Source organism: Hypanus sabinus, chromosome 2 (assembly GCF_030144855.1).
Source record: "Hypanus sabinus isolate sHypSab1 chromosome 2, sHypSab1.hap1, whole genome shotgun sequence".
NCBI lineage: Eukaryota > Metazoa > Chordata > Chondrichthyes > Myliobatiformes > Dasyatidae > Hypanus > Hypanus sabinus.
In genome coordinates this window covers 66,031,639-66,054,216 of record NC_082707.1, presented here as the reverse complement: position 1 = coordinate 66,054,216, position 22,578 = coordinate 66,031,639, and the positions used below count along the sequence as shown (strand labels likewise).

General features: G+C 37.8%; 1 protein-coding gene across 2 annotated transcripts in view; it reads right to left on the bottom strand.

Moving 5' to 3' along the window:
* The window catches only part of cul3b (cullin 3b), an 89,541-nt gene that overhangs the window by 2,049 nt on the left and 64,914 nt on the right, over window positions 1-22,578 (bottom strand). For both annotated transcript variants that reach the window (XM_059947496.1, XM_059947505.1), the window contains 7 exons: window positions 21,229-21,405; window positions 15,556-15,726; window positions 14,661-14,768; window positions 14,140-14,264; window positions 12,683-12,783; window positions 6,385-6,515; window positions 3,174-3,360 (listed from right to left, as the gene is read on the bottom strand). In XM_059947496.1, coding sequence (XP_059803479.1) covers window positions 3,174-3,360; window positions 6,385-6,515; window positions 12,683-12,783; window positions 14,140-14,264; window positions 14,661-14,768; window positions 15,556-15,726; window positions 21,229-21,405 — 1,000 coding nt within the window. The remainder of the gene's footprint in view (window positions 1-3,173; window positions 3,361-6,384; window positions 6,516-12,682; window positions 12,784-14,139; window positions 14,265-14,660; window positions 14,769-15,555; window positions 15,727-21,228; window positions 21,406-22,578) is intronic.

Below are 22,578 nucleotides of genomic sequence, written 5' to 3'. Positions count from 1 at the left end.
AGCTCTCAAATTTTCTCCTCAGGTGAATTCCTTCATTTCAGAAATCAACTTTGTGGACTGCCTACAATGCAACTAAATTTTTAAAATGTGAAGGTCAAAACTGCAAACAGTAACGAAGTAGTGGTCTCAAAGTGGCATTAAGATTTCCCCAGTTTTGCACACCATGTCCCTTCCCTTTTCCCTCCTAATTACTTGATATAAACACATACCAAATGTTTATATTTCATGTCATAGGACCTCCAGATCTTGTTGAACAGTTACATCTACAACCTCATTCAGTTCAATTAATTAAAATTTGCTTTTTCACTCTTCCTCCCCCACCTCAAGAGAATAATTTAATATTTTGTCTTACAAAAGTTTATAGTGTGCTTAGGAGATTTCATCTGGGTTACTAATGTACATTACAATTAACTGAAGATCAGAACTGATTAACTCCAACTCCACGAAGTTAACTCTCCCGCTATCTTGTGCAGAAACAATTATATGGCACTTTCAAATGTCTTCTGGAAATCCATATCTATTATATCTTCTAGTTTTCCTTTCTCCTTCATATTTCTTAACTCTTTCAAGAACGTTTTTTGTTTCATAAAACCATTGACTCTGCTTGATTGTCATACTACTTTTTTCTGTTGTGACTTGAATCTAGAACTTTTTCCAATGATAGATGCTTAACCAAATAGCCTATGGTTTCCTGACTTCTGTCTTCTAGTCATCGGTCACCTCTCCAGAATCTTGGGAAGTCGTTGAGGTAGGCGTCTGTCTGTCTGTCTGTCTAGGTACTATATCCGATGCGGATGTTGGTGACCATGGCTTTCCATACAGATATATCCCTTATGCTTTGAATGACTTCCATTTCCTTGATGTGAAGCCACCTATCTAGGCCTTTGATGTACATAAGCCGAGGTCTTCCTTTAGGTTTGCTCGCCTCGATCTTTCCAGCGAGTATGAGTTTTTCTAGTTCATCTTTACGTATGATGTGTCCTGGGAATCTGAGTTTCTTTCTCTTATTGTTGGTATGATCTAACCACTTGGGCTCTTCTGAGAACTTCTTAATTTGATGTGTGTGTAGTCCATGATACAATAACTTTAATTTTTGGCAGGTACATAGATAGGAAAAGATTAGGAGGTAAATAGGTGAAACATGTGCAAAAGAAAGTAGCTTAACTGGTATCAGCTAATTGGACTGAAGGGCCTGTTTCCCAGTTCAATGACCGAGTTTCTCCAGAGCTTTCTTTTTAAAACAAATTTGATTTTGGACTTTCAAAATTGCATAATCATACCCTAACTATAATCACTGTTTTACAAAAGCATAGACTATTTTCTAAACTCGTATAAAATTCAAAAATCTGAGCTGCAAACAGAATTGGGAGTCCTCATGCAAGATTCCTTAACTTGCAGGTTGAGTTGATGGTGAGTAAGGCAAATGCAATGTTAGCACTTATTTTGAGAAGACCGGAATAGATACTTTATTGATCCCAAATGAAATTACAGTGCCACAGTAGCACTACAAGTGGACAAGTACAAATATTAGAAGAGAAGTAGAAAGAACAAAAAATGTTACCAAAAACAGTCTAACAGAATGGCGATGCGAAGGAATTTCTTTTGCCAGAGTGTGGTGAATCTGTGAATTCACTGCCACAGTCGGCCCTGCGAGACCAGGTCATTGGATACATTTAAGCAGGAGACTAATAGGTTCTTGATTAATAAGAGCATGAAAGGTTATGGGAAGAAGGAAGGAGAATGAATCAGATTTAATATCACCGGCATATCATCTGGATTGGGGATTGCCAAACGTTACGTGGATTTTCTGGTGTAGTCTGTTTCGTCATATGCTTTTGTGATATCATTCTGGGGGAACGTTGTCTCATTTTTCAACTGCATTGCATTTGTGGTTTCTAAATGACAATGAACTGAATCTGAAATGTAGTGAAATTTGTTGCCTTTGCGACAGCCATGCAATGTAATGCATAATAGAAAAACATGAATTACAGTAAATATACACATATTACAGACATATACAGACACAGACACACACGTAGTTAAATTAAATTAGTGCAAAGTCGGGTTGAGAAAATATGGTCTGAATGCCCTAATCTGCCCCCATCTCTTCTGGACTGAAATCTATTCCACCCATTTTGTCAGCATTGCATCAAGTATCAGCAAAAATCAGATTCTCGCAAAAAGACCACAGAATTCATTTGAAAGCAAATTAACAATTTAATGCACCTCCTAACCAAAAGGTGCATTTAATCATGACAGCATGAATCTCAGAGGCAGTATATTTGTAATGCATTTTCCAGTGATCCGCAACATAGCATGCAGAAAAGGTGGTCAGCTCCTAAACCTTGTTTATCAAGTGACTTATATTTTTGTTGGTTACATTCTCCCAGAACCATTTGTGATTATAGACTGAATAAACTGGAATGTATAGAAGCTTTGGAGTCTGTACACATTCCTCAGGTTTGGAGCTGCTCAATTTATCCTTCAGATGCCAGTAGAATGCGTAATCTTAAAAATAAAGGAGATGTGCTCCTGTTTTATTTGAAATTGTTCTGCAATGTTTCCCCCCACACATTAACTTTAATTAAACATGATTGCAGGCACAATCGTATGGTATATTGCTGTACAATTAGCAAGTGTATGAATGTGGAATTAAGATAAAATACAAGCCTTCCACCCAGCCACAATTCCGATAATTTTCCTGCAGTAATTGAATATGCGTGAGAAATGAACTGACACTGAAGAGGACCTCTAAATCTACGACTTTGCTGGAGGCCAAAGATGGACCTATCCTGGGGTTAGAGGACTATGTATGTGCCTGGGATTGAGGAATGGGGCTTGTTTCACTTTTGTTGCTTGGCATGTTCTGTTTCGCTGTGTTCTTGGTTGTTCTGCTGAGCACTGTGGGCACGCTACATGGGCACGAGAGTGTGTGGTGACACTTGCGGGCTACCTCAGCACATTCTTAGGAGTGTTGGATGTTAACACAAATGAAACATTTCATTGTGTTTCAATATACTTGTGATAAATAAATCCAAATCTAACTACAGAAAAACTAATCAGAGGACAAGGACTCAAATTGGCTCTCCAAAATAAGTAATCAATATTAGCATTTGCACACTAATTAATTATTAAGAGTATAAAAAATTACCAACAAATTTAAGACAACAAACCTGTTTGGATTTTAACTCTGTGTAATTTTGATGTAAACTGATCATTCACTATAAATACATGACCAGGCTCAATTTCCTTCGATTTGGGTTCTTTGCTAAGGACACGTTGCGTAGGTTTGCCACATGCTAATGACTGAAGAGCTCTGACCAATTCTCTTTCAGGAATATCCGTTTCCTGTTGGATTTCCTGGAAATAAAATTATACTTTAAAAATATATTAACAATTGGACTTCATTATTAAATACTCAGATCTTTCAATCTACATGTTATTACTTTCAGAAAAATCACTGAGTACTTAGGCTATTTTGATTCTTGACCCATGGCCATAAAGTTTAAGTGAATAAAGAACAAGTGTAAAAGAGAATACAAAACTGAAGTGAGATGAAGTACCTCAACCACCTCCCAACTATCTTTGTGATTCTGCTTGTAGCTTGTAATTTAGTTAAAAAAAGACAGAAATTCAACACTCCCATGAAGAAATTTTTGGACAGCTTGGAAGAATTGTAATTGATAAAACCCAAACACAGTAGGTGCTGGAAATGAGCACCTTAGCAAAGAGGAAAAACTAATATATCTAATATTTAGAGAGATAAAAGGCTTTAAACAAGCACCAAGGTAGAGTAGCATAGAGTAGAAAGTTGAAAAGAATGATAGAAAAGAATGAAAGCATAGTAGCTTGAAGGCAAGAACAAATAATAACAAAAGTGATAGCATTGCATAGTAAAAATAGGGGAATATGTGAAGAAATAAAACAACAATCATGAAGAGTTACCAATAATAAGAGAAACAGCAGCACCTGCCTTAATTTGTTGGGACAGCAGATACCAGTCGATATGGTTTTTAACCTTTTACAGTTCCTTACACATTCTCATTTAAATGTTCTATCACCACATTTGCCCTTAATCAGCTCTAGCTCATCCTATTTGTTCTTCCTTGACATTTCGCTTATTTTTTAATCTAACTCCATAGTTTCTTAGAATGACATCTAATTTTTAATAGCGTTGTAAGCAGTTTCCAAAACTATATTTATTTTATTGCAGGCTACAAGTACTGATAACAAATTTCAAAGTAAAATTTATTATCCAAGTACATACAGTGCCTATAAAAAGTACTCAGCCCCCCCTTCGAAGTTTTCATGTTCTATTGTTTTACAACATTGAATCACAGAAGATTTGATTTGACATTTTTTTGGACACTGATCAACAGAAAAAGACTCTTTTGTGGCAAAATGAAAAAAATCTACAAACTGATCTAAATTTATTAGAGTTATTAAACACAAGATAATTGTTTGCAAATTACTCACCCCCTTCATGTCAGTATTTAGTAGATGCACCTTTGGCAGCAATTATAGCTCTGAGTCTGTGTGGAAAGGTCTCTATCAACTTTGCACATCTGGACACAGCAACTTTTCCCCATTCTTCTTTACAAAACTGCTCAAGCTCTGTCAGATTGCATGGGGATTGGGAGTGAACAACGCTTTTGGAGTCCAGCATCAAATTTTCAATTGAATTCAGGTCTGGACTCTGACTTGGCCACTCCAGGACATTAACTTTGTTGGCTTTATGCTTGGGGTTATTGTCTTGTTGGAAAACAAGTTTTCTCCCAAGTCACAGTTCTCTCGCAGACTGCTCCAGGATTTCGCGGCATTCATTTTACCCTCTACTTTTACAAGCCTTTCAAGACCCGCTGCAATGAAGCATCCCCGTAACCTGATGCAACCACCATGTATCACAGTAGGGATGGTGTGTTTTTGATGATGTGTGATGTTTGGCTTACGCTCAACATAGCGTTTAGTCTGCTGACCAAAAAGCTCAATTTGGTTTCATTAGGCCATAGAACCTTCTTCCAGCTGACTTCGGTCTTCTACGTACCTTCTGGCAAACTCTAGCCAAGATTTAATGTGAGTTATTTTCCAACAGTTGCTTTCTCTTTGCCACTCTCCCATAAAGCTGAGACTGGTGAAGCACTTGGGCTACAGTTTCTGTATGCACAGTCTCTCCCATCTCAGCCAATGAAGCCTTTAACTCCTCTAGAGTTGTCATAGGTCTCTTGGTGGCCTTCCTCACTAGTTCCCTTCTTGTATGGTCACTCAGTTTTTGAGAACAGCCTGCTCTAGGCAGATTTACAGTTGTGCATATTCTTTTATTTCTTGATGATTGATTTTACTGTACTCCAAGGAATATTCAGTGACTTGGAAATTTTCTTGTATCCACTTCCTGATATGTGCTTTTCAATAACCTTTTTGTGGAGTTGCTTGGACTGTTCTTTTGTCTTCAAGGTGTAGTTTATGCCAGTAGCAGTTGGACCTTCCAGATAGATATATTTTTACTACAATCAATTGAAACACCTTGACTGCAAACAGGTCTCCAAAAGCATATCTCCATTTAACCAATTATGTAACTTCTAAAACCAATTGGCTACACTAGTGATGATTTGGTATGTCACATAAAGAGCATGAATATTTATGCAATTATTTTGTGTTTAATATTTGTAATTAATTTAGATCACTTCATAGAGATCTGTTTTCATTTTGACACGAAAGAGTCTTTTTCTGTTGATCAGACAAATTAAATCCACTGTATTTGTCACCATATATAACCCTACAATCCTGAGATTCATTTTACTGTGGGCATACTCAGCAAATCTGTAGAATATTAACTATAACAGGATCAACAAAGGTCAACTAGCGTGCAGAAGATAACAAACTGCACAAATGCAAATATAAATAAATAGCAATAAATAATAAGATCATGAAACAAAAAGATAGAGTCCTTGAAGTGAGATCATTGGTTGTGGGAACAGTTTAATGATGGGCAAGTGAGTGTGGTTAACCCTTTTGTTCAAGAGTTATGTAAAAGCAGTTATTATATAAAAAATACTTCAGTATTTTTCTACAAAAGCAATTTCGACCAATTTTGCTTCATGTCTAACAGCCTAGACACTCATTCTGTCTGTTTCACTTACCAGCCTGGCAAATCTTTTTCTATTGATAAACATTCATAATGTACAGTATAATCAGCCTTTACTGAAACACTTTTTAAAAGCAAACATATCAATAATCTGAAGCACACAGCAAGAGCTGAACAGCTATTAGTTATTACTCAAGTATCTTGCTATGAAAACTTCATCTACATTAGCTCATCTACAGCAAGAATTTATTCTGTCTAATATAATTCGCATTAATTTGCACATTATATCATATCCCACTCACCTCAAATGTATATTTTTCTCTGTTGTTGAATAACATTAATATAGTCATCTGGAAGGTGGATACTTGTAATATGTGCTTTCTGGTATTTGAACCAGTTACTTGAGCTCCACCTACTCCAACCTCTGAGCCATCTTCCTGTTTGGGGGTAAAAAGTGAAGCCTTTGTGAGAAATATAATGATGCAAAACTGTCAGCAAATAGCAGGTTATTCTAGGATAATGAAACATTGAACACTTACAAGTGGCATAAAATTGGGCTTTGAACTTCAACATCTTTCTCATTAAAATGAAGCTCCAGTTCAGTATTTGATTTTAAATGTAAATGATGTAAAACAATGCTCTTTAAGATTCCAAATCAGGGAAAACAAATTCATTGCATTCTTTGAAAGACAGGCGTAATATTATAACAAGAAAAGTAACTTGCTGGAGGAACTCAGCAGATCAAACAGCATCTATGGAGGCAAAGGGATGGTCAGTTGATGAAGAGAAAAAGGAACAGATGTGGATTATCTGAAATTGGAGAATTCAATGTTTATGCCATTTAGTTGGAGAATGCCTGAGTAGAACATGAAACGCTGTTTCTGCAGCTTGTGTTTGGCCTCAGCTTGGCAGTGGAAGTGCTTAAGGACAGGCAGGATGCTGTGGGGAGGGCTGATGATATATCCTCAAGATAGCCATTGTGCAGAGAGCACAGATGCGCAGCAAAGCAGGTGCTCAGCCTGCACTTGTGTTGCCATGGTAGAAGGCCACACAAAGAGTGCTGAACATTTCAAACTTCTACCATCCTTTACATCTGGAAGCATTTCCTCAAATTCACTCCTGAAAAACTTGGTTCAGTTGCCCAATGCTTGCCTCCACAACCAGCAAAAATAATTTCTTGCCCTCTACTCTTTTAAAAAAAAAAGTCATGAATATTTTAATCTATTAATTTCTCAGGAAAGCCTGAAAAGCCAAGCTTTGGCAAATGGATTTTGATGTAGGCAAATTCAAGATCATCCAATTAGAACTTAAAACAGACGAGAATAAATTACGCTATTAAATCCCTAGAAATTCTAATACATTTTGTTAAATCTGTTGCGCTCCTTTCAAGATCAAAACACACATGCTAAATTGTTGTGCCAGAAAGTTTCATAATATAGAATGACTGTCAAGAAGCATTTTTTTTTAAATTCCTTTACCTGCTCTCCACTACTCCTATTTCCCAAGTTTTTGGACCTTTATAACTCGAGTTTCTTACTACTTAAAAATTACTTACATCTTTCAGGTCCAGAGACTTGCCTCATTGTTAACAGTGTCTCTACCACTTCAGGTGAAGTTACTTGCAATGCCACCACATAGCACTAGCTATTTCTGTTTCTGCTCAATATCTTTGTCCTCGGTCTCAGAAATCACCACTCAGCCAATTTTGAAGCCAGTTAAAAAATTTCAGAGGAACAGGCCCTTCAGCCCAGCTCACCCATACCGACTGAGATACCTATCTAAGCTAATCTCCACAGAGACTGTCTGCATTTAACCCTCTTAACTTTTCCTGTGAACCTGCCCAAATGTTTTTTTTTTGAATGTTGAAAATATACCTTCCATGATTACCTCCTGTGTCAGCCTGTTCCATATGATGAGAAAATATTCAGAGAAAATACTTGCCCCAAAGATCTCCAGGGTCTAACAGGATATATCCCAGGATAGAGTGTCCTCTAAGACCTCTAGCTACAGGCGAGTTCCTTTGTTCAAGAACGAAGAGAGAGATAATCCTGGAAATTCTAGACTAGTGAAGTTCACATTAAAGATGGGTAAATCATCAGGGAGGATTCTTAGGGATAGCATTTATAAGTAGTTGCCAAAGCTTGGTCTGAGTAGGGACAGTATGGCTTTGTATGGGGCAAAACTAAGCTGACTAAGTTCCTCAAAGAAATTATGAATGTGATCATGAAAGTAAGACAGTGGATCTTGTTGACATGGATTTTAATAAGGCCCTGACAAGGTCTCTCATGGTAGGCTCATTCACAAGATTAAGATGCATGGGATACATGGTGATTTGGCTGTTGGGTTCAGAAGTTCTTTGCCTATTGAAGGCAGAAGGCAATGGTCAACTGATCATTTTCTGGCTGGAGGTCAGCGATTAGTGGTGTTCCACAAGGTTCCATTTTCAGACCTCTGCTGTTTGAAATATGGATTAAATACAATTAACTGTATGGGGCTTTAGAGGATCACAGCAAAAGTCCATAAACTAGAGAAATTTATTACAATAATTCTGCAATTATAGATGAGTATGCTTGTTCATGTTGTGAAACATTGGTCAACTGAACCGTAACCAGACCAAATGAAACCATGCAGGTTGCGTGTAGGAGGGAGACTGAAAACCTGATTGAGTGGTGCCACAACAACCTCATACTCAACATCAGCAAAACCAAAGAGATGATTATTAACTACAAGAGGAAGAAGTAGGAGGTCTGTAAGCCAGTCCTCATCAGGAGAACCGAGGTGGAGAGGGTCAATAGCTTTAAATTCCAAGTTCAAGTTTAATGTCATTCAACCATATGCATGTATACCACGAAAAGAAAGAACATTCCTCTGGACCAAAGTGCATATAACTCACAGGCAACAGAAAGTAATATCACAAATAAATTAACATGTAATCAGATATATTCCAGAAGAGTGACAATCAACATAAGGTACATTTACGGCACAGGTTAAAAAGTAAACAGTATAACACTACTGGTGCTTTATATGTGATGAGACCTGGGGGTGGCAGGGAGTTCCTTGGTGTTAACATATTAGAAGAACTGCACTGGGACCAGCACTTAAGTGGCATCCTAACTGACAACATACCTGCAAATTGTGAGAGTCCAGAGTTAAAGTTCAAAATTTCAAAGTATTATAAATATACACACACACACTACGAGATAGATTTTCTTGCAAGCATTTACATGAAAAAAAGGAAATACAATAGAATTTTACAAAAAAAACAAACTAGATGAAAACAATGTGTAAAAGACAAACTGTGCAAATAAAATAATACTGAGAACATGAATGATAAAGAGTCCTTGAAAGTGAGTGTAGATCGTAGAATCAAAGTAGTAGTGAAGTAAGTTATCCATGCCTGAACAGGAGCACGATGTTGTGGAGTAATAACTGCTCCTGAACCTGGTTGTGTGGGATCCAAGTCTTCTGTACCTCGTATCCGATGACAGTAGCGAGAAGAGGGCATGGACTGGACAGTAGGGGAGATCTTTGATGATGGATGCTGTTTTCTTATGGCAGTGTTCCATGAAAGTGTACTCAATAGTGGGGGGGGGGGGGGGGGGTGGGGGGTGGGAGTGGTTGCTGTGGTAGACCAGGCTGTATCCATACTTTCTGTAGCCTTTTCAGTTCCTGGGCACCAGTGTTTCCATACCAGGCCATGGTACCACCAGTTAGGACACTCTCCACTGTGCATCATAAAAGTTAAGCTGATTTATACTTGTGCGTCGCAATTACGCCATAGGTGTTGCATACCCTATGCTGTACCCTACGCAGTAGGGTGACATGCACCTCTCCAGAAAAGTTACTCACGCGTCGTGGTGACGCAGACCACAACAACTGTGATTGGCCTGCTTGGTAGCATCGCATTTCCTCCTATGCATTTCCAGTTGCTTCTTCTATGCCATATTTGTAGGCTGTGTGTACACCAATATGAAATAGATAAACCATCAAATCTACCTGCTGACATGCAAAAGTGTTTGAAATACATTTCCTCATCCACGTCTCTCACGAAGAAACTGACAGTGGAATAGAAACCCCACCACCAACTACTGTGTTGGCGCACACCAATGCATGCTCGCTATGGCGTAGCCTGTACACACAAGTATAAATCAGCCTTTAGTCAAAGCTTTCGGTGACAAGTGGAATCTATGCAACTTCCAAGGAAGTAGAGACGTGGCTGTGCCTTCCTTGCGATGACAAATACTATATGCACTGGTCCTAAGACAGATCCTCTGATATGCCGTTGCCAAGGAATTCAACATACAACAAACAGTTTGTACAGCTCATTTTCAACAGTAGATGTAGGAAGGATGCTCCTGATGGTTTGGAGAATCTAATACCAGTCAAAGAATATTAAAGAATGAAATAAGGAGAAATTTCTCTGAGAGAGTGATGTACCTGTTCAATTTTCTCAAGACCAAAAGCTGTTGAAGCTAGTCAGAAAATATATTCAAACATAAATTAGGCATTTTTCCTCAGAAAATGATAGATTGCGGAGAAAGCCAAAACACCAGACTAGATATTGATGATCTTGCTCTTAGGTTTTGTCTACTACTAATTATAAACCCCAGGCAACATATGCTAGGTTACCTGGTCTTTAATTCCCCAATTATCTATAAAAGTGAAGTACAGGAACCATTTTTGAATCAGAACCCTAAAAGATTATGGACCATGCATATACAATGGACTTACCTACTTCCTTCAAAACTAAGTAGAATTAATTCCAGTCTCTAAACATTTTAGGCATTTGTGCCAAATTCTCCACTGCTGTTATTGTTATTTTAATCAGGTTGAGTTTCCATCCTCGATTCAGTGTTATTTCATTGGTTCACTATTCTTCCACTGGAAACTGGCAAGACAGTTTTCAATGGGTCCACGTTGACCTTGGACATTCATTTTCCTTCCACAACTATAATATATTTTGATTTGTTATCCCTTGTAACTTTCTTCTTAATGTGCCTCACTTTTGTAGCTTTTACTCCTAATTTTACATGACTGACATCAGGATCAGCTTTACATTTTGCCAATATATTTTATACATAGTTTTTTTGTTGCCTTTAACTAGCCATTGTTATTGCTTTGGCACATTTCAGAAAAATTGAGTCATTGGAAACTCTGAACAGTTCCTCCTGATTTTTTATCATTTACCAATTATTTAAATTTTTCTGTTTACTATGAATCCATCTGTCTCAAGGTACTATACACACTTCAAGTTGGCTTACTATTCATTATTAAAACTAATACGGGTCATCTCTTGTGGGTTCTAGTGAGATACAAATTAAGTTCTATAGGGTTTTCTGTACACTCAGTTTTCAGAGTTCAATCTAAATTAAATGACTGAATTGCAAATACAAAAACAAGACCCTAGCACAGGCATGGGCAAACTACGGCCCGGGGGACATATGCGGCCCGTTAAGCTTTTTAATCCGGCCCGCAGAACTTGATGAAATTATATTAATAAACCTTGTTAACATTTTTTCCCCGCAATTCTGGTGTTTTCCCAATAGATGACGCACTCTATATACATTGACCTTTGTTGAGGTGCAGCGTATTACTCCACATTTGCGCTTTACTCTTTGTTCGGCTCAACCTATTTGTGTGAACAGGCGTTCAGCGTCATGAACATCAACAAAGCCAGCCACAGATCCAAGTTAACTGACCAACACCTCAGATCCATCCTGAGAATTGCCACAACAAAACTAAATCCAGACTTAGATGCGCTGGCTAAAAATGGAGACCAACAACACTGTTCCCACTGAAATTAAAAATAAGTTTCTTCGTTGTGTTATGTAAAAAATGCATTTGAAAATATATTTTTCAATAAGCCTTACATGTTACATGTCATTTCTGTTAAATGATGGACATGAGTAGTGCGCAGGTGCACGTTCGTTCTCAAAATAAAAAATGCGCTCCAGATCAAATAACACGTTCCGCATACTGGTGCGCTATCACTGTTCTGTTCTTGTGCTGGTCGTTGTTGAGTTTTGGCACAGGGGACAATTGAATAAGAAGGAGCAGGACAAGTAGACCTGCATCTCCTACCGTTTTTGAAATAAAGACAGGCAGGAGGAGAGTGATGATGATAATATCTTGAAGGATAACAGAATTTTCAGTGCTTTAAAATAATAACTGTTACTATTAAAAAAAGCTGTATTTTGTTCATTTAATTTTCAGTGTTTTAAAAGTCATTTCAATAAATAGCTAAATACCATGGGACTTCAAAGACAGATATTTTGTTGTAATGCATTTGTTCATTTTCAATTGAAATTAAAGCACATGTTTTCTACATATCCCATGATATTTTATTTTCTCTTATGAGGTGTATTACCAAAACACTCCGTCCATCTGCTCCTGGTCCGGCCCCCCTGTCAAATTTTAGAACCCTTTGTGGCCCACAAGTCAAAAAGTTTGCCCACCCCTGCCCTAGCAATATATGCATTCTTGCTTCCAATTTCTCAGAAAGTTTACACAATGAAAAATCAATAGCCGTTATTTCCTTCATTTACTGAAATTATGTATGGTCTTGTTACTGGTAGAGAATGCTTTGTCAATAAGAAGCACTTGCCTTTTTCACAGGTCCATAGAAAGTAGCATTTAAATCTGCCGAACCCATGTGATGTTGAAGCGTGAGCTGTCGACCACTGTGCTTTGCCAAATAGAATCTATGGTGAAAGCAAAAAATAATCAGCAGTTTAAAAACCCCGAAAAGCTATAGGTTGAAATAAATAAAGACAAAATTTTAAAAATACTTCTGCATGGTTGCGTTCAAAAATTGAAACAACACAGCAGAGGTCACTAAAAAAACTTAGTCTGTTTGTGGCAAACTATTGCTAAATAGGCACTGCACTGTACTGTCGTATGACTATTAACACTTGCTTAACAATGTAGGCTTTCTATCTTGTTTTGATGACTGCAAATATTTCTTCAGAAGATTACAATTTTTGAGTTGAAATGAAACATCTTCATCAATCCAAAATGTTGATACATTAGGAATGCTGAGAATTTAAGCTGCAATTGCCAGATCAAACTGATAGCAAATTTATGGAAAGCTTGCTTAGCACTAAGTTACAGAAGTCTTCTAAATGCACTTCTAAACTTAACTAAAATGAATTTATGAGCCAAATGAACTAAAGTGATTTTACTAATTTTTTGGAAATTTTAAGCTTTATCAATTTTGACTTAAAGTAGATACGTTACTGAAAATTTTCTTCTGATCATTTCCACTGTCTTATTTATCCAAGAACAAAGTTATATTGGAGTAAGGCTTATATATTATTCAGAATCAAGTAATTTTATAAATACAATTGAATGAAATTAACAAAACACATCAGGCCATAATTCTGTTACAAAACACTAAGTTAAAATTTTGTAATTCTACATTCTAAACTATGGTAATAATTTTTGAAAAATCACAAGAATGCTCCATGACCAGGTAATTATTTGATTTATCTAACTTTTAATTTTGACCTTAGAACTGATAACCATAAAATCTCATGTTATTTCAATATTAAAAGCACAACAAAGCCATCATACCTTGGAACAAAAAAATGCTCTCTTTAAAAGTATCTAAAAATTCAGTTGAGTAAAGGATGCAGAGACTTAGGAGAGGATGCAAAAGAGGTTCACCAGGGTGTGACCTGGCTTGGATAGTGTTCTCAACAAGGAGAGCATGGATGAACTTGGATTGTTTCTCAGGAGTGTTGAAAATTGAGAGGCAACCTGACAGAAGTACATACAATTAAGAGAAGAACAGATAGTGTAGACAGTTAAGTTTCTTCTGCTCCCTGGCGTGAAATATCAAATACTAGAGGGCTGAGAGAGACAGCTGGAACACACTGCCAGGTGACATGGTGGAAGATGATACAATAAGTGGCATTTGGACAGGTAGGGAACAGAGGGGGATATGAACCTTGTGTGGGCAGATGAGTTTAGTTAGACTGGCATGGTGGTCACAGTTATCATGGACTGAGCACATGTTCTTGCTCTGTACTGTTTTATGCTCCATGGTAAAGCTTTACCTTCTAAAAACTTCAAATGCATGTCGTGGTGCTGGGGGGATGTTACATTTTGGTGTGGCAGACTGAGTTGGCCAATAACCTGTGGTGAGAACTCTTACGGTCAAGTCAACACCTCCTAGAGAAACCTGAAGTATAAAAAAAGACCAAGAGAATTGTTACATGTTTCTACATGCAAAATATAATTATTACATTAATAAACAAAATATAATTCTGAAGCTAATCTGTACGTCATTACAGACATTTAAACTGTTAGGGAAATCATTAATGCAGAAACCATGCGTAATGATAATTATATTCTTGAAAAGAAACGAGTTTGGTAAGGTACTAGTGAGAAAGGTCGACTAAGATAATAAAATTCAAAAATAAGTTGCACTTACAATATAATTTCTATTAATCCTACATTACAAAACAAGGGTTCAACAGCTAAAGGATAACAAATCCAAATTTGAAACTTTTAAATTAATTGGAACAGCTCACATTCTCCCAACTTCACCAAGTATTTAATTAAAACACCTCCTCACCCCTGTAGTTTGTAAATGCTGCCGGAATTCATCCATTGTTGTATTTGAGATACTCATGTCTCGGAACATTCCCTCCAGCTTGGATGTGAACTGGCAGCCACACTCCGTCTGAAGGAAAAACACGATTTAAGTTAAGTTTTCAATACATATTTTATGAAAGGAAACCAGGTCACTGCTTTCAAAAGCAAAGGAACTCTTCTCCAATTGGGCAATATATCATTTTAAATATTCCCTCAAATGTTACGGATGTTTTGCTCATTAGCCAAATATTTTAATTACTACATGATTCTTGCATGCATTAAACTATTTTCCCTTTTCATACTGCATTTTCTAAACACAGTTCGTAAAACTTGGGAGATGTCTTGTCAATGGAGAAGGCATTTTTATCAACTCATTTTAGAGGATGCAAGCTGGCTTGGCCAATATTCACTAAGCATTCTTAATTGGTTATGAAGATATTCCCTACAGTGCTGTTGGCCGGGGAATTCCAAGATTCAGACCTTATCAATGAACCGACAGTGATAAATTTTGTATTCAGGGTGGCATGCAACTCAGGTGGAGAACTCACAGAAGCTGGCCTTCACATGCACAATTTTTCTGGCCTTCCACTATGGCAGAGGATACAGATTTGGGAGATGCTGTCATCATTAAAGACTAAATGTCATTTGATACCACAATTGACCATACTTCTTTTCATTCACCCCCCCCCCCCCCCCCCCCATTGAAAGAGAGTAGACTGAGTGATAATTAGGCAAATGGATTTTGGAGACAAGAGACTGCAGATGCTGTGATCTGGAATAAAAATCATACTTCATTTTCAGGCAGAATGAACATTTCTCAGGCAAGAACAGAATTAATGTAACCACAACTCATGTTAGACAATTTAATTCTTCACCTTAAGTTTTGAGATCATATTTTTCTCAGAGTCATCAGATACACTTTTGTTAGTAAGGAGCCTTCTAGCTAAATGTTGCTTATAATATCTTTCAAACACATCCTTCTCCTGCATGAATCGGAACAGAACCATAGCCTTGTCCAAGATGGTCTCCACTTCCTGTTCTGTCAACTTAAACAAAAAGAGACACTTGTGAATCATGTTGGTGTAAGAGGCACAGAATAAGTATTCGAGAAGCATCTATGAATTATATGTCAACACAAGGCACTTAATTACTTAAAAATATTGCCCTTTAATACAGATCTGTAAGGTGGTTGGCATTTCAACATTTAAAATGAAAGCTCATTACTTGCTTCCTTTGAGTGAGCAGTTCAATATGAATTCCACTGGCTGAACAAATTTCAAGTGGAATGTTGATTTTATTTATATTATGCGAGTAACAGAAGGTGGATGTGGACTCCACACAAAATTTCCAGCGGACCTTACTAGAATGCAGATAGAAGCAAACAAAGATAGCAATTTTCATTTCTAAACTCCCAATACTTATTTTGAAAAAGGATCTAGTGCTTTCCCAGCGTATATGACAAATAAACTTTTTTCAGGCTTCCAGCCGGGTACAAGCATCATTTATAACCAATGTTTCGATGAAATCTCTTCATGAAGATGCCAGAGTTTGTCATTGAAACATCAGTTATAATCAATACCTGTCCCCAGCTGAAAGGCTGAGAAGAATTTAGTCAACTTAAGTACTTTCTTAAATGGTGGCTCACAAACACATTTATAGAACAATTTCTATCCAAAAATCTTGCTACGTTTTGAGTTGAAGAATTTATGCTTGCTATCAGTTCAGTAAATATTCAAAATACAAAGTAAATATATTATCAAAGTACATGTCACCATAAGTAACCCCAAGATTCATTTTCTTGCAGGCATACTCAAGAAATGAATAAACGAAAGAATGCACCAACTTGTACATTCAACCGGTGTGCAAAAGACAAACTGCGCAAATATAGAAAAGAAAGAAATAATAATATAAGTAAATAAGCAATAGCATTGAGAACATGACATGAAGATACATTGAAAGTGCGTCCATAGGTTGTGGGAACATTTCAAACGATAGGGCAAGTAAAGCTGGTTCAAGAACCTGAAGACTGAGGGGTAATAACTTTTCCTGAACCTGCTGGTGTGAGTCCCGAGGCTCTTGTACCACCTTCCTGATAGCAGCAGTAAGAAGAGAGCATGTCCTGGGTGATCAAGGTTCTTGAGGATAGATAATGCTTTTTTGCAACCACATTTCATACTGATAAGCACAATGGTAGGGAAGGCTTTACCTGTGATATCCATTATTTTGTAGGAATTTCTATTCAAGGGGATTGGTGTTTTCATACTAGTCTGTGATACAGTAGGTTAATATACTCTCCACAACAGGTGTAGAAGTTTGTCAAAGCTTTAGATATCATGCCGACACTTCACAAACTGCTAAGTAGGGGTGCTGCTGTTCTTTTTTGTAATTACACTTATCTGCTGGACCCTGAACACCAAGGAATTTGTTGAAGTTGGATAAGAAAATGAAGTATTGTGTGCAGTCTTGCTTACCTACCTACAGGAAAGATGTAAACAAGATTGAAAGTACAGAGAAAGTTTAAAGGATGTTGCCAAGTCTGGAGGACCTGAGTATTAAGGAAAGATTGAATAGTATCTCACTGTGTTCTTCAGAATATAGAAGATTTGATAGAGGTATACAAAATTATGAGTATAGATTGGGTAAATGCAAGCAGGCTTTTTCTACTGAGGCTGGGTGGCTCTCCAACCAGAGGTCATAGATGAAAGGTGAGAAGTTTAAATCTCTGCACTTAGTGTCATGAGTGTATGGAATGAACATCAAGCACAAGTGCTGCATAAGAGCCTGTTTTCAACATCTAAGAGAAGTTTGGATAGGTACTTCGATATTCGGGGTATGGAGGGCTATGGCCCCAGTGCAGGTCGATGGGAGTAGGCAGTTTAAATTGTTTTGACATGGATTAGATGGGCCAAAAGGCTTGTTTCTGTGCTGTATGACTCTAGAATTTAAATTTGCTGAGCCTTTCCTTTTGTGACTCTCCAATGAAGATTGGCTAATGGACATCTAGTTTCCTCCTGAAGTCAATAATCAGCTCCTTGGTCTTGCTACATTGACTAAGAGGTTGCTGTTATGTCACCACTCAGCCAGATTTCTAGTTTCCCTACTACACATAGATTCGGCCTACAGCAGTGGTATCATCAGAAAACTTGAATATGGCATTGAAGCTGTGCTTAGCAACAGTCATAAGTGTGAAGTGAGTAGAGCGGGGGCAAAGCACATAGCCTTATGGTGCAATTGTGCTGATGGAGATCATGGAGGAGATGTTGCCAATCTGAATTGACTGGGGTCTGCAAGTGAGGAAATCGAGATTCCAGTTGCACAAGGAGGTATTAAGGCCAAAGTCTTGAAGCTTATTCATTAGCTTGAGAGGATGAATGTATTGAATGCTGAGCTACAGTTGATAAAGAGCATCCCAATGTATGTATCATTGCTGTCCAGATGTTCCAGGGTTGAGTTAAGAGCCAATGAGAAGGCATCTGCTGTGTACCTGTTGCTCCAGTAGGCAAATTGGAGTGGATCCAAGTTGCTTCTTGGGCAGGAATTGATAAGTTTCATCACCAGCCTCTCAAAACACTTTATTACTGTGGATGCAAGTGCTACTGCATGATAGGCAGGTTACCACGTTCTTCTTAGGTATTATTGAAGCCTGCTTGAAGCAGGTGGGTACCTCAGACTGCTAAAGTGAGAGGTTAAAAATCTCAGTGAACGTCCCAGCCAGTTGAACAGCACAGGTTTTTAGTACCTGGTCAGGTACCCTGCTTGGACCAGATCCTTTTCGTGGGTTCACCCTCCTGAAGGCTGTTCGCATGTTGGCATCAGAATGAAATCACAGGATCATTGGGACCATGAGATTTCATGATGGCTCCTTCAAGTTTTGATGGTCATATCGAGCATAGAAGGCATTAAACCCATCTGGAAGCAAAGCCCCATTGTCACCCATGTTGCTTCATTTAACTTTATAAACGATAGTGTTTAAGCCCTGCCACAACTGTCGAGCATCCTTTTATAATTTGCGTTTAATCCAGTATTGCCACTTCACCCATGAGATGGCTTTCTAGAGATCGTACTTGGACCTCTTGTAACTTCCTTAGTCACCAGACTTGAACGTCTCTGAACTGGCCGTCAGCAAATTGCCGATCTCATGGTTCATCCATGGCTTTTGGTATTCATCTCTTTACACCTAACATGAGCTCAGCACTGGTCCTCTCCACTAGAGGTCAATAGTGACCTCTTGAGCTTGATCACATTTTCCTGCAGCAATTGCTTTGCATTTAGTATGTAAGTTTGGTCAATTATAAGAGTACAAGATATACTTCTGTGGCTTCAACTGATAATTGGACATTGGCATTATGATCCATTAGTAGTAAGTAGTTAATTGAAGCCAATTAAAAACAATATAAAACATTAATAATGGTTCAGTGTCAGTAACACTGATTTGAAACTGGAAGTAACATTACTACATTAGACTCTCTAATTTCTCTGAATGAAGATTTTTAATAACTTTAGGTGCAAGCTCTACTACTATCTGAAGCTTCAAAGACTTTTGACAGTTTCGTGGTCGAGAGATTTCAATTGAGCAGGTGTGCTCATTCATTAACAAAATTATAAAATTAACTATTATATTTGGATAGTTTGCTAAAGTTGAGAAAATGTAAAATACAAATCTGCCAATTATATTAATAGGCATTTGTTAGCATTGAGAGACCATGGATTTGTAAAGTTTCCAGGGCGCAGGCCTGGGCAGGGTTTGCATGGGAGACTGGCAGTTGCCCAAGCTGCAAGTCTCCCCTTTCCACGCCACCGATGTTGTCCAAGGGAGGGGCAAGAGCTGATACAGCTTGGCACCGGTGTCGTCGTAGAGCAATGTGTGGTTAAGTGCCTTGCTCAAGGACACAACACGCTGCCTTAGCTGAGGCTCAAACTAGCAACCTAGATCACGAGACCAACGCCTTAACCACTTGGCCACACGCCAACATCAATTATATTACCAACCCAAAGATCAAAACTCCAAGGAGAGCATTGTACTCAGAGAAGGACAGAGTAGACAGCTGCTCTCTTCACCCACACCAACCCTGCCCCCAGAGTCTAAATGTCAAATACCACAAGGGTGTGTATTTAAGATGAGAGGGGTAAAGTTCAAAAGGAGATATGTGGGGCAAGTTTTTTCTATATATAAAAAACAGTAACTGGTGGGTACCTGGAGTGCCGTTAGGGGTGATGGTGGATACAGATACACGAGGCATTTAAATTATGTGCAGGCAGCTGTGATTAAGCATCTTTAGCTTAATTAGTTCAGCACATCAAAATGGGCCAAAGGAACTGTTTCTGTGCTGTTCTGTTCTATGTTGTATGCTAATAAAGTATACAAAAATTAAAGAGTCGGCAGAGTCACAGAAGCTCTTGCTTATGCAAAACAAAGCTTTTTTGAAGAAAATTCCAACCCTGGGATGAACAACCTGAAATGGTTCAGCAAAATGTTTGGTGGCAAATGCAACTGTTTAAAAAAATGTAATCTTGAGGGTGAGATTAATTAACTATCTACAGTGTAACATTTGATTTCAATACATAAAATTCAACATAAAGAAACAAAAATAGCATGTTAATTTATCCAGATTCCAAGGATATCCTATATATTGTGCTTACTGGTTGTATAAAACATGTACACTCAATAAAACTACTTTTGGCAAAACTATTTCAAGTCTGAAGACTGACATTATATCTGAAATGTTCTTATTCCCCATTCAGGTGATGCAGAAGACTTGAAATGCTCTTAAGAGTCATACGTACATTGTTTAAAAACCTGCATAGTTGATATCACTAAGTGATACAGCACAGAAATTTGTGATATGGACCACTGTGGCCTGGGTAGTTTTCCATTATCAATATTTACTTACCACACCCTGACAGATTCTATCCCCAATTTACTCTACTCCAAAGACTTATCAACATAGCTTCAGAGAATTAAAACATACTGATTTAAATCAGTCCACTTTACTCTACTGCACCTATGTAAAACAGGCTAAGTATCTGTCCACTTTGTTTGGCTTTTTAAATACAAGCCTACTATGTTTTCAAGCAGCACAATGTCGATATTACTGGCTATATAAAATAAGATAGAAAAGTGAAATGAGAGATTTAATGTGTCTTCACAGGCACTAATTCCCAATGAATACCAAAACTGCACAAAGGTTAAGGTATTTATAAACAAATACCATGATGCTATGCCAAACTAGTTAAGCTAATGATGCCTAATCACATTGATACCTTCTGCATGCACATGGTCTCTCCTCTATTTTCTGCATATTGTATATATCTAAGAACCTCAAATGCCTTTGCCCCTGGTGTAACAATTCTAGACACCCACCAAAGTTTATTTAAAAGAAACTAACAAATACTTTGGACCTTTGCTGGTCTAATAGAAAATAATCCTCTCTCATCTGGTCTCCCATGTAAATCATTTATTTTTGTCACTGCAATTTGTGCACATTCATCGCAGACCAATGTGCTCTTGAAAATACTTTATATGAGAATTTCAAGAGAAAAATACTTACACCTTTTACTCCTTTTTTAAGTTTGTCATCAATAAATAGTGACAAATATTCTGGAGATCTGGAGTTAAGATTAAGAAAATATTCAAAGTCACCAGCAATGGTCTGTTTAAAAAGACGGTCATTATTGAATGAATCTTGAAGAAAACGATCAAATCTGCCCTTGAGATCCAAAAGACCCTGTTCAAGTGAAAACAGAAGTATAAATAATCTGTAGGACAATTCTACACATCACAATTTCAATAAACCTTCCATTTTCAGAACCAATAAATCTCCTAAAATGACAATACATTCAAGCAAAGTCATTCACCAAATTGAACACCAAATGTCAACTATTACAGCTCTTGTACAATTAAGAGCTGTACAGCAAAATTATACATAATGCTGCAGTTAATGCAACTTTTACATAAACACGCTTTAAATGAATAGACCTCCATTAGCTCACCAGTCTCTCTTTTGTACCCCTTGCAATGATAGTTGTACTTGGTCAGTGCACATATTACCCTTGCATTTTTTCTGTTGATCTATGTACTTCTGTACTTTTCTTCTCAAACAGGACAACAGAATTCTGCTCAGTATAGTTTAACTGAGAATCCGAACAAACTCCTTAAATAAAATATTTCATTCCCAGAAATGAATCCGAACACATTATTAGCAGTTATTTACAGCTTTATTAACCTATTTGACTATAACTTGTGAATCTTTATTTCAAGATCCAATTATGTCTTTGCCCCCATTTACACTCTTGTTTTCTCCAAATACAAGGATTTATACCCAAAGGAAATACTTTACATTCAGTTAGATGGAACTCATTTGCAAATCCACATCCTTCCGAAAGTTTCTTAGCGTCTTTCTTAATTTTGTCTGTTCAACTTACTGAGCTACAATACATCAGTGGTCCCCAACCACCAGGCCGCAAAGCATGTGCTACCGGGCCACGAGGAAACATTATGATTCAGTGATATGGAACGATATGTCAGCCGCATCTTTCCTCATTCCCTGTCACGCTCACTGTTGGAACTTGAATGCACGCACGATCAATACGCACACACGAAGTCATTACCCACCCGAGGTCATCAGTTGCCTAAATGCAGTGACACACTCGCACCAGGGATCACTGGTTGGTCTCAGGTAACCGGCCTGCAAGAGGTGCCGATGCTACTGCACTGCAGCGCGGACAGATGGGCGCCACCTCTAAACCTGTTCAGCACACCGAATATTCATGGGGAACTTGGTGCTAAAATAATTGGGCTCAGCGTTTCGTAAGTAGCAGAGCAGCTACCTCACTGCGATCGACTGAAAGTCATCCCTCAAGCCAAACTTTTGTTGGCCAATAGATCCTACCTCCCTACA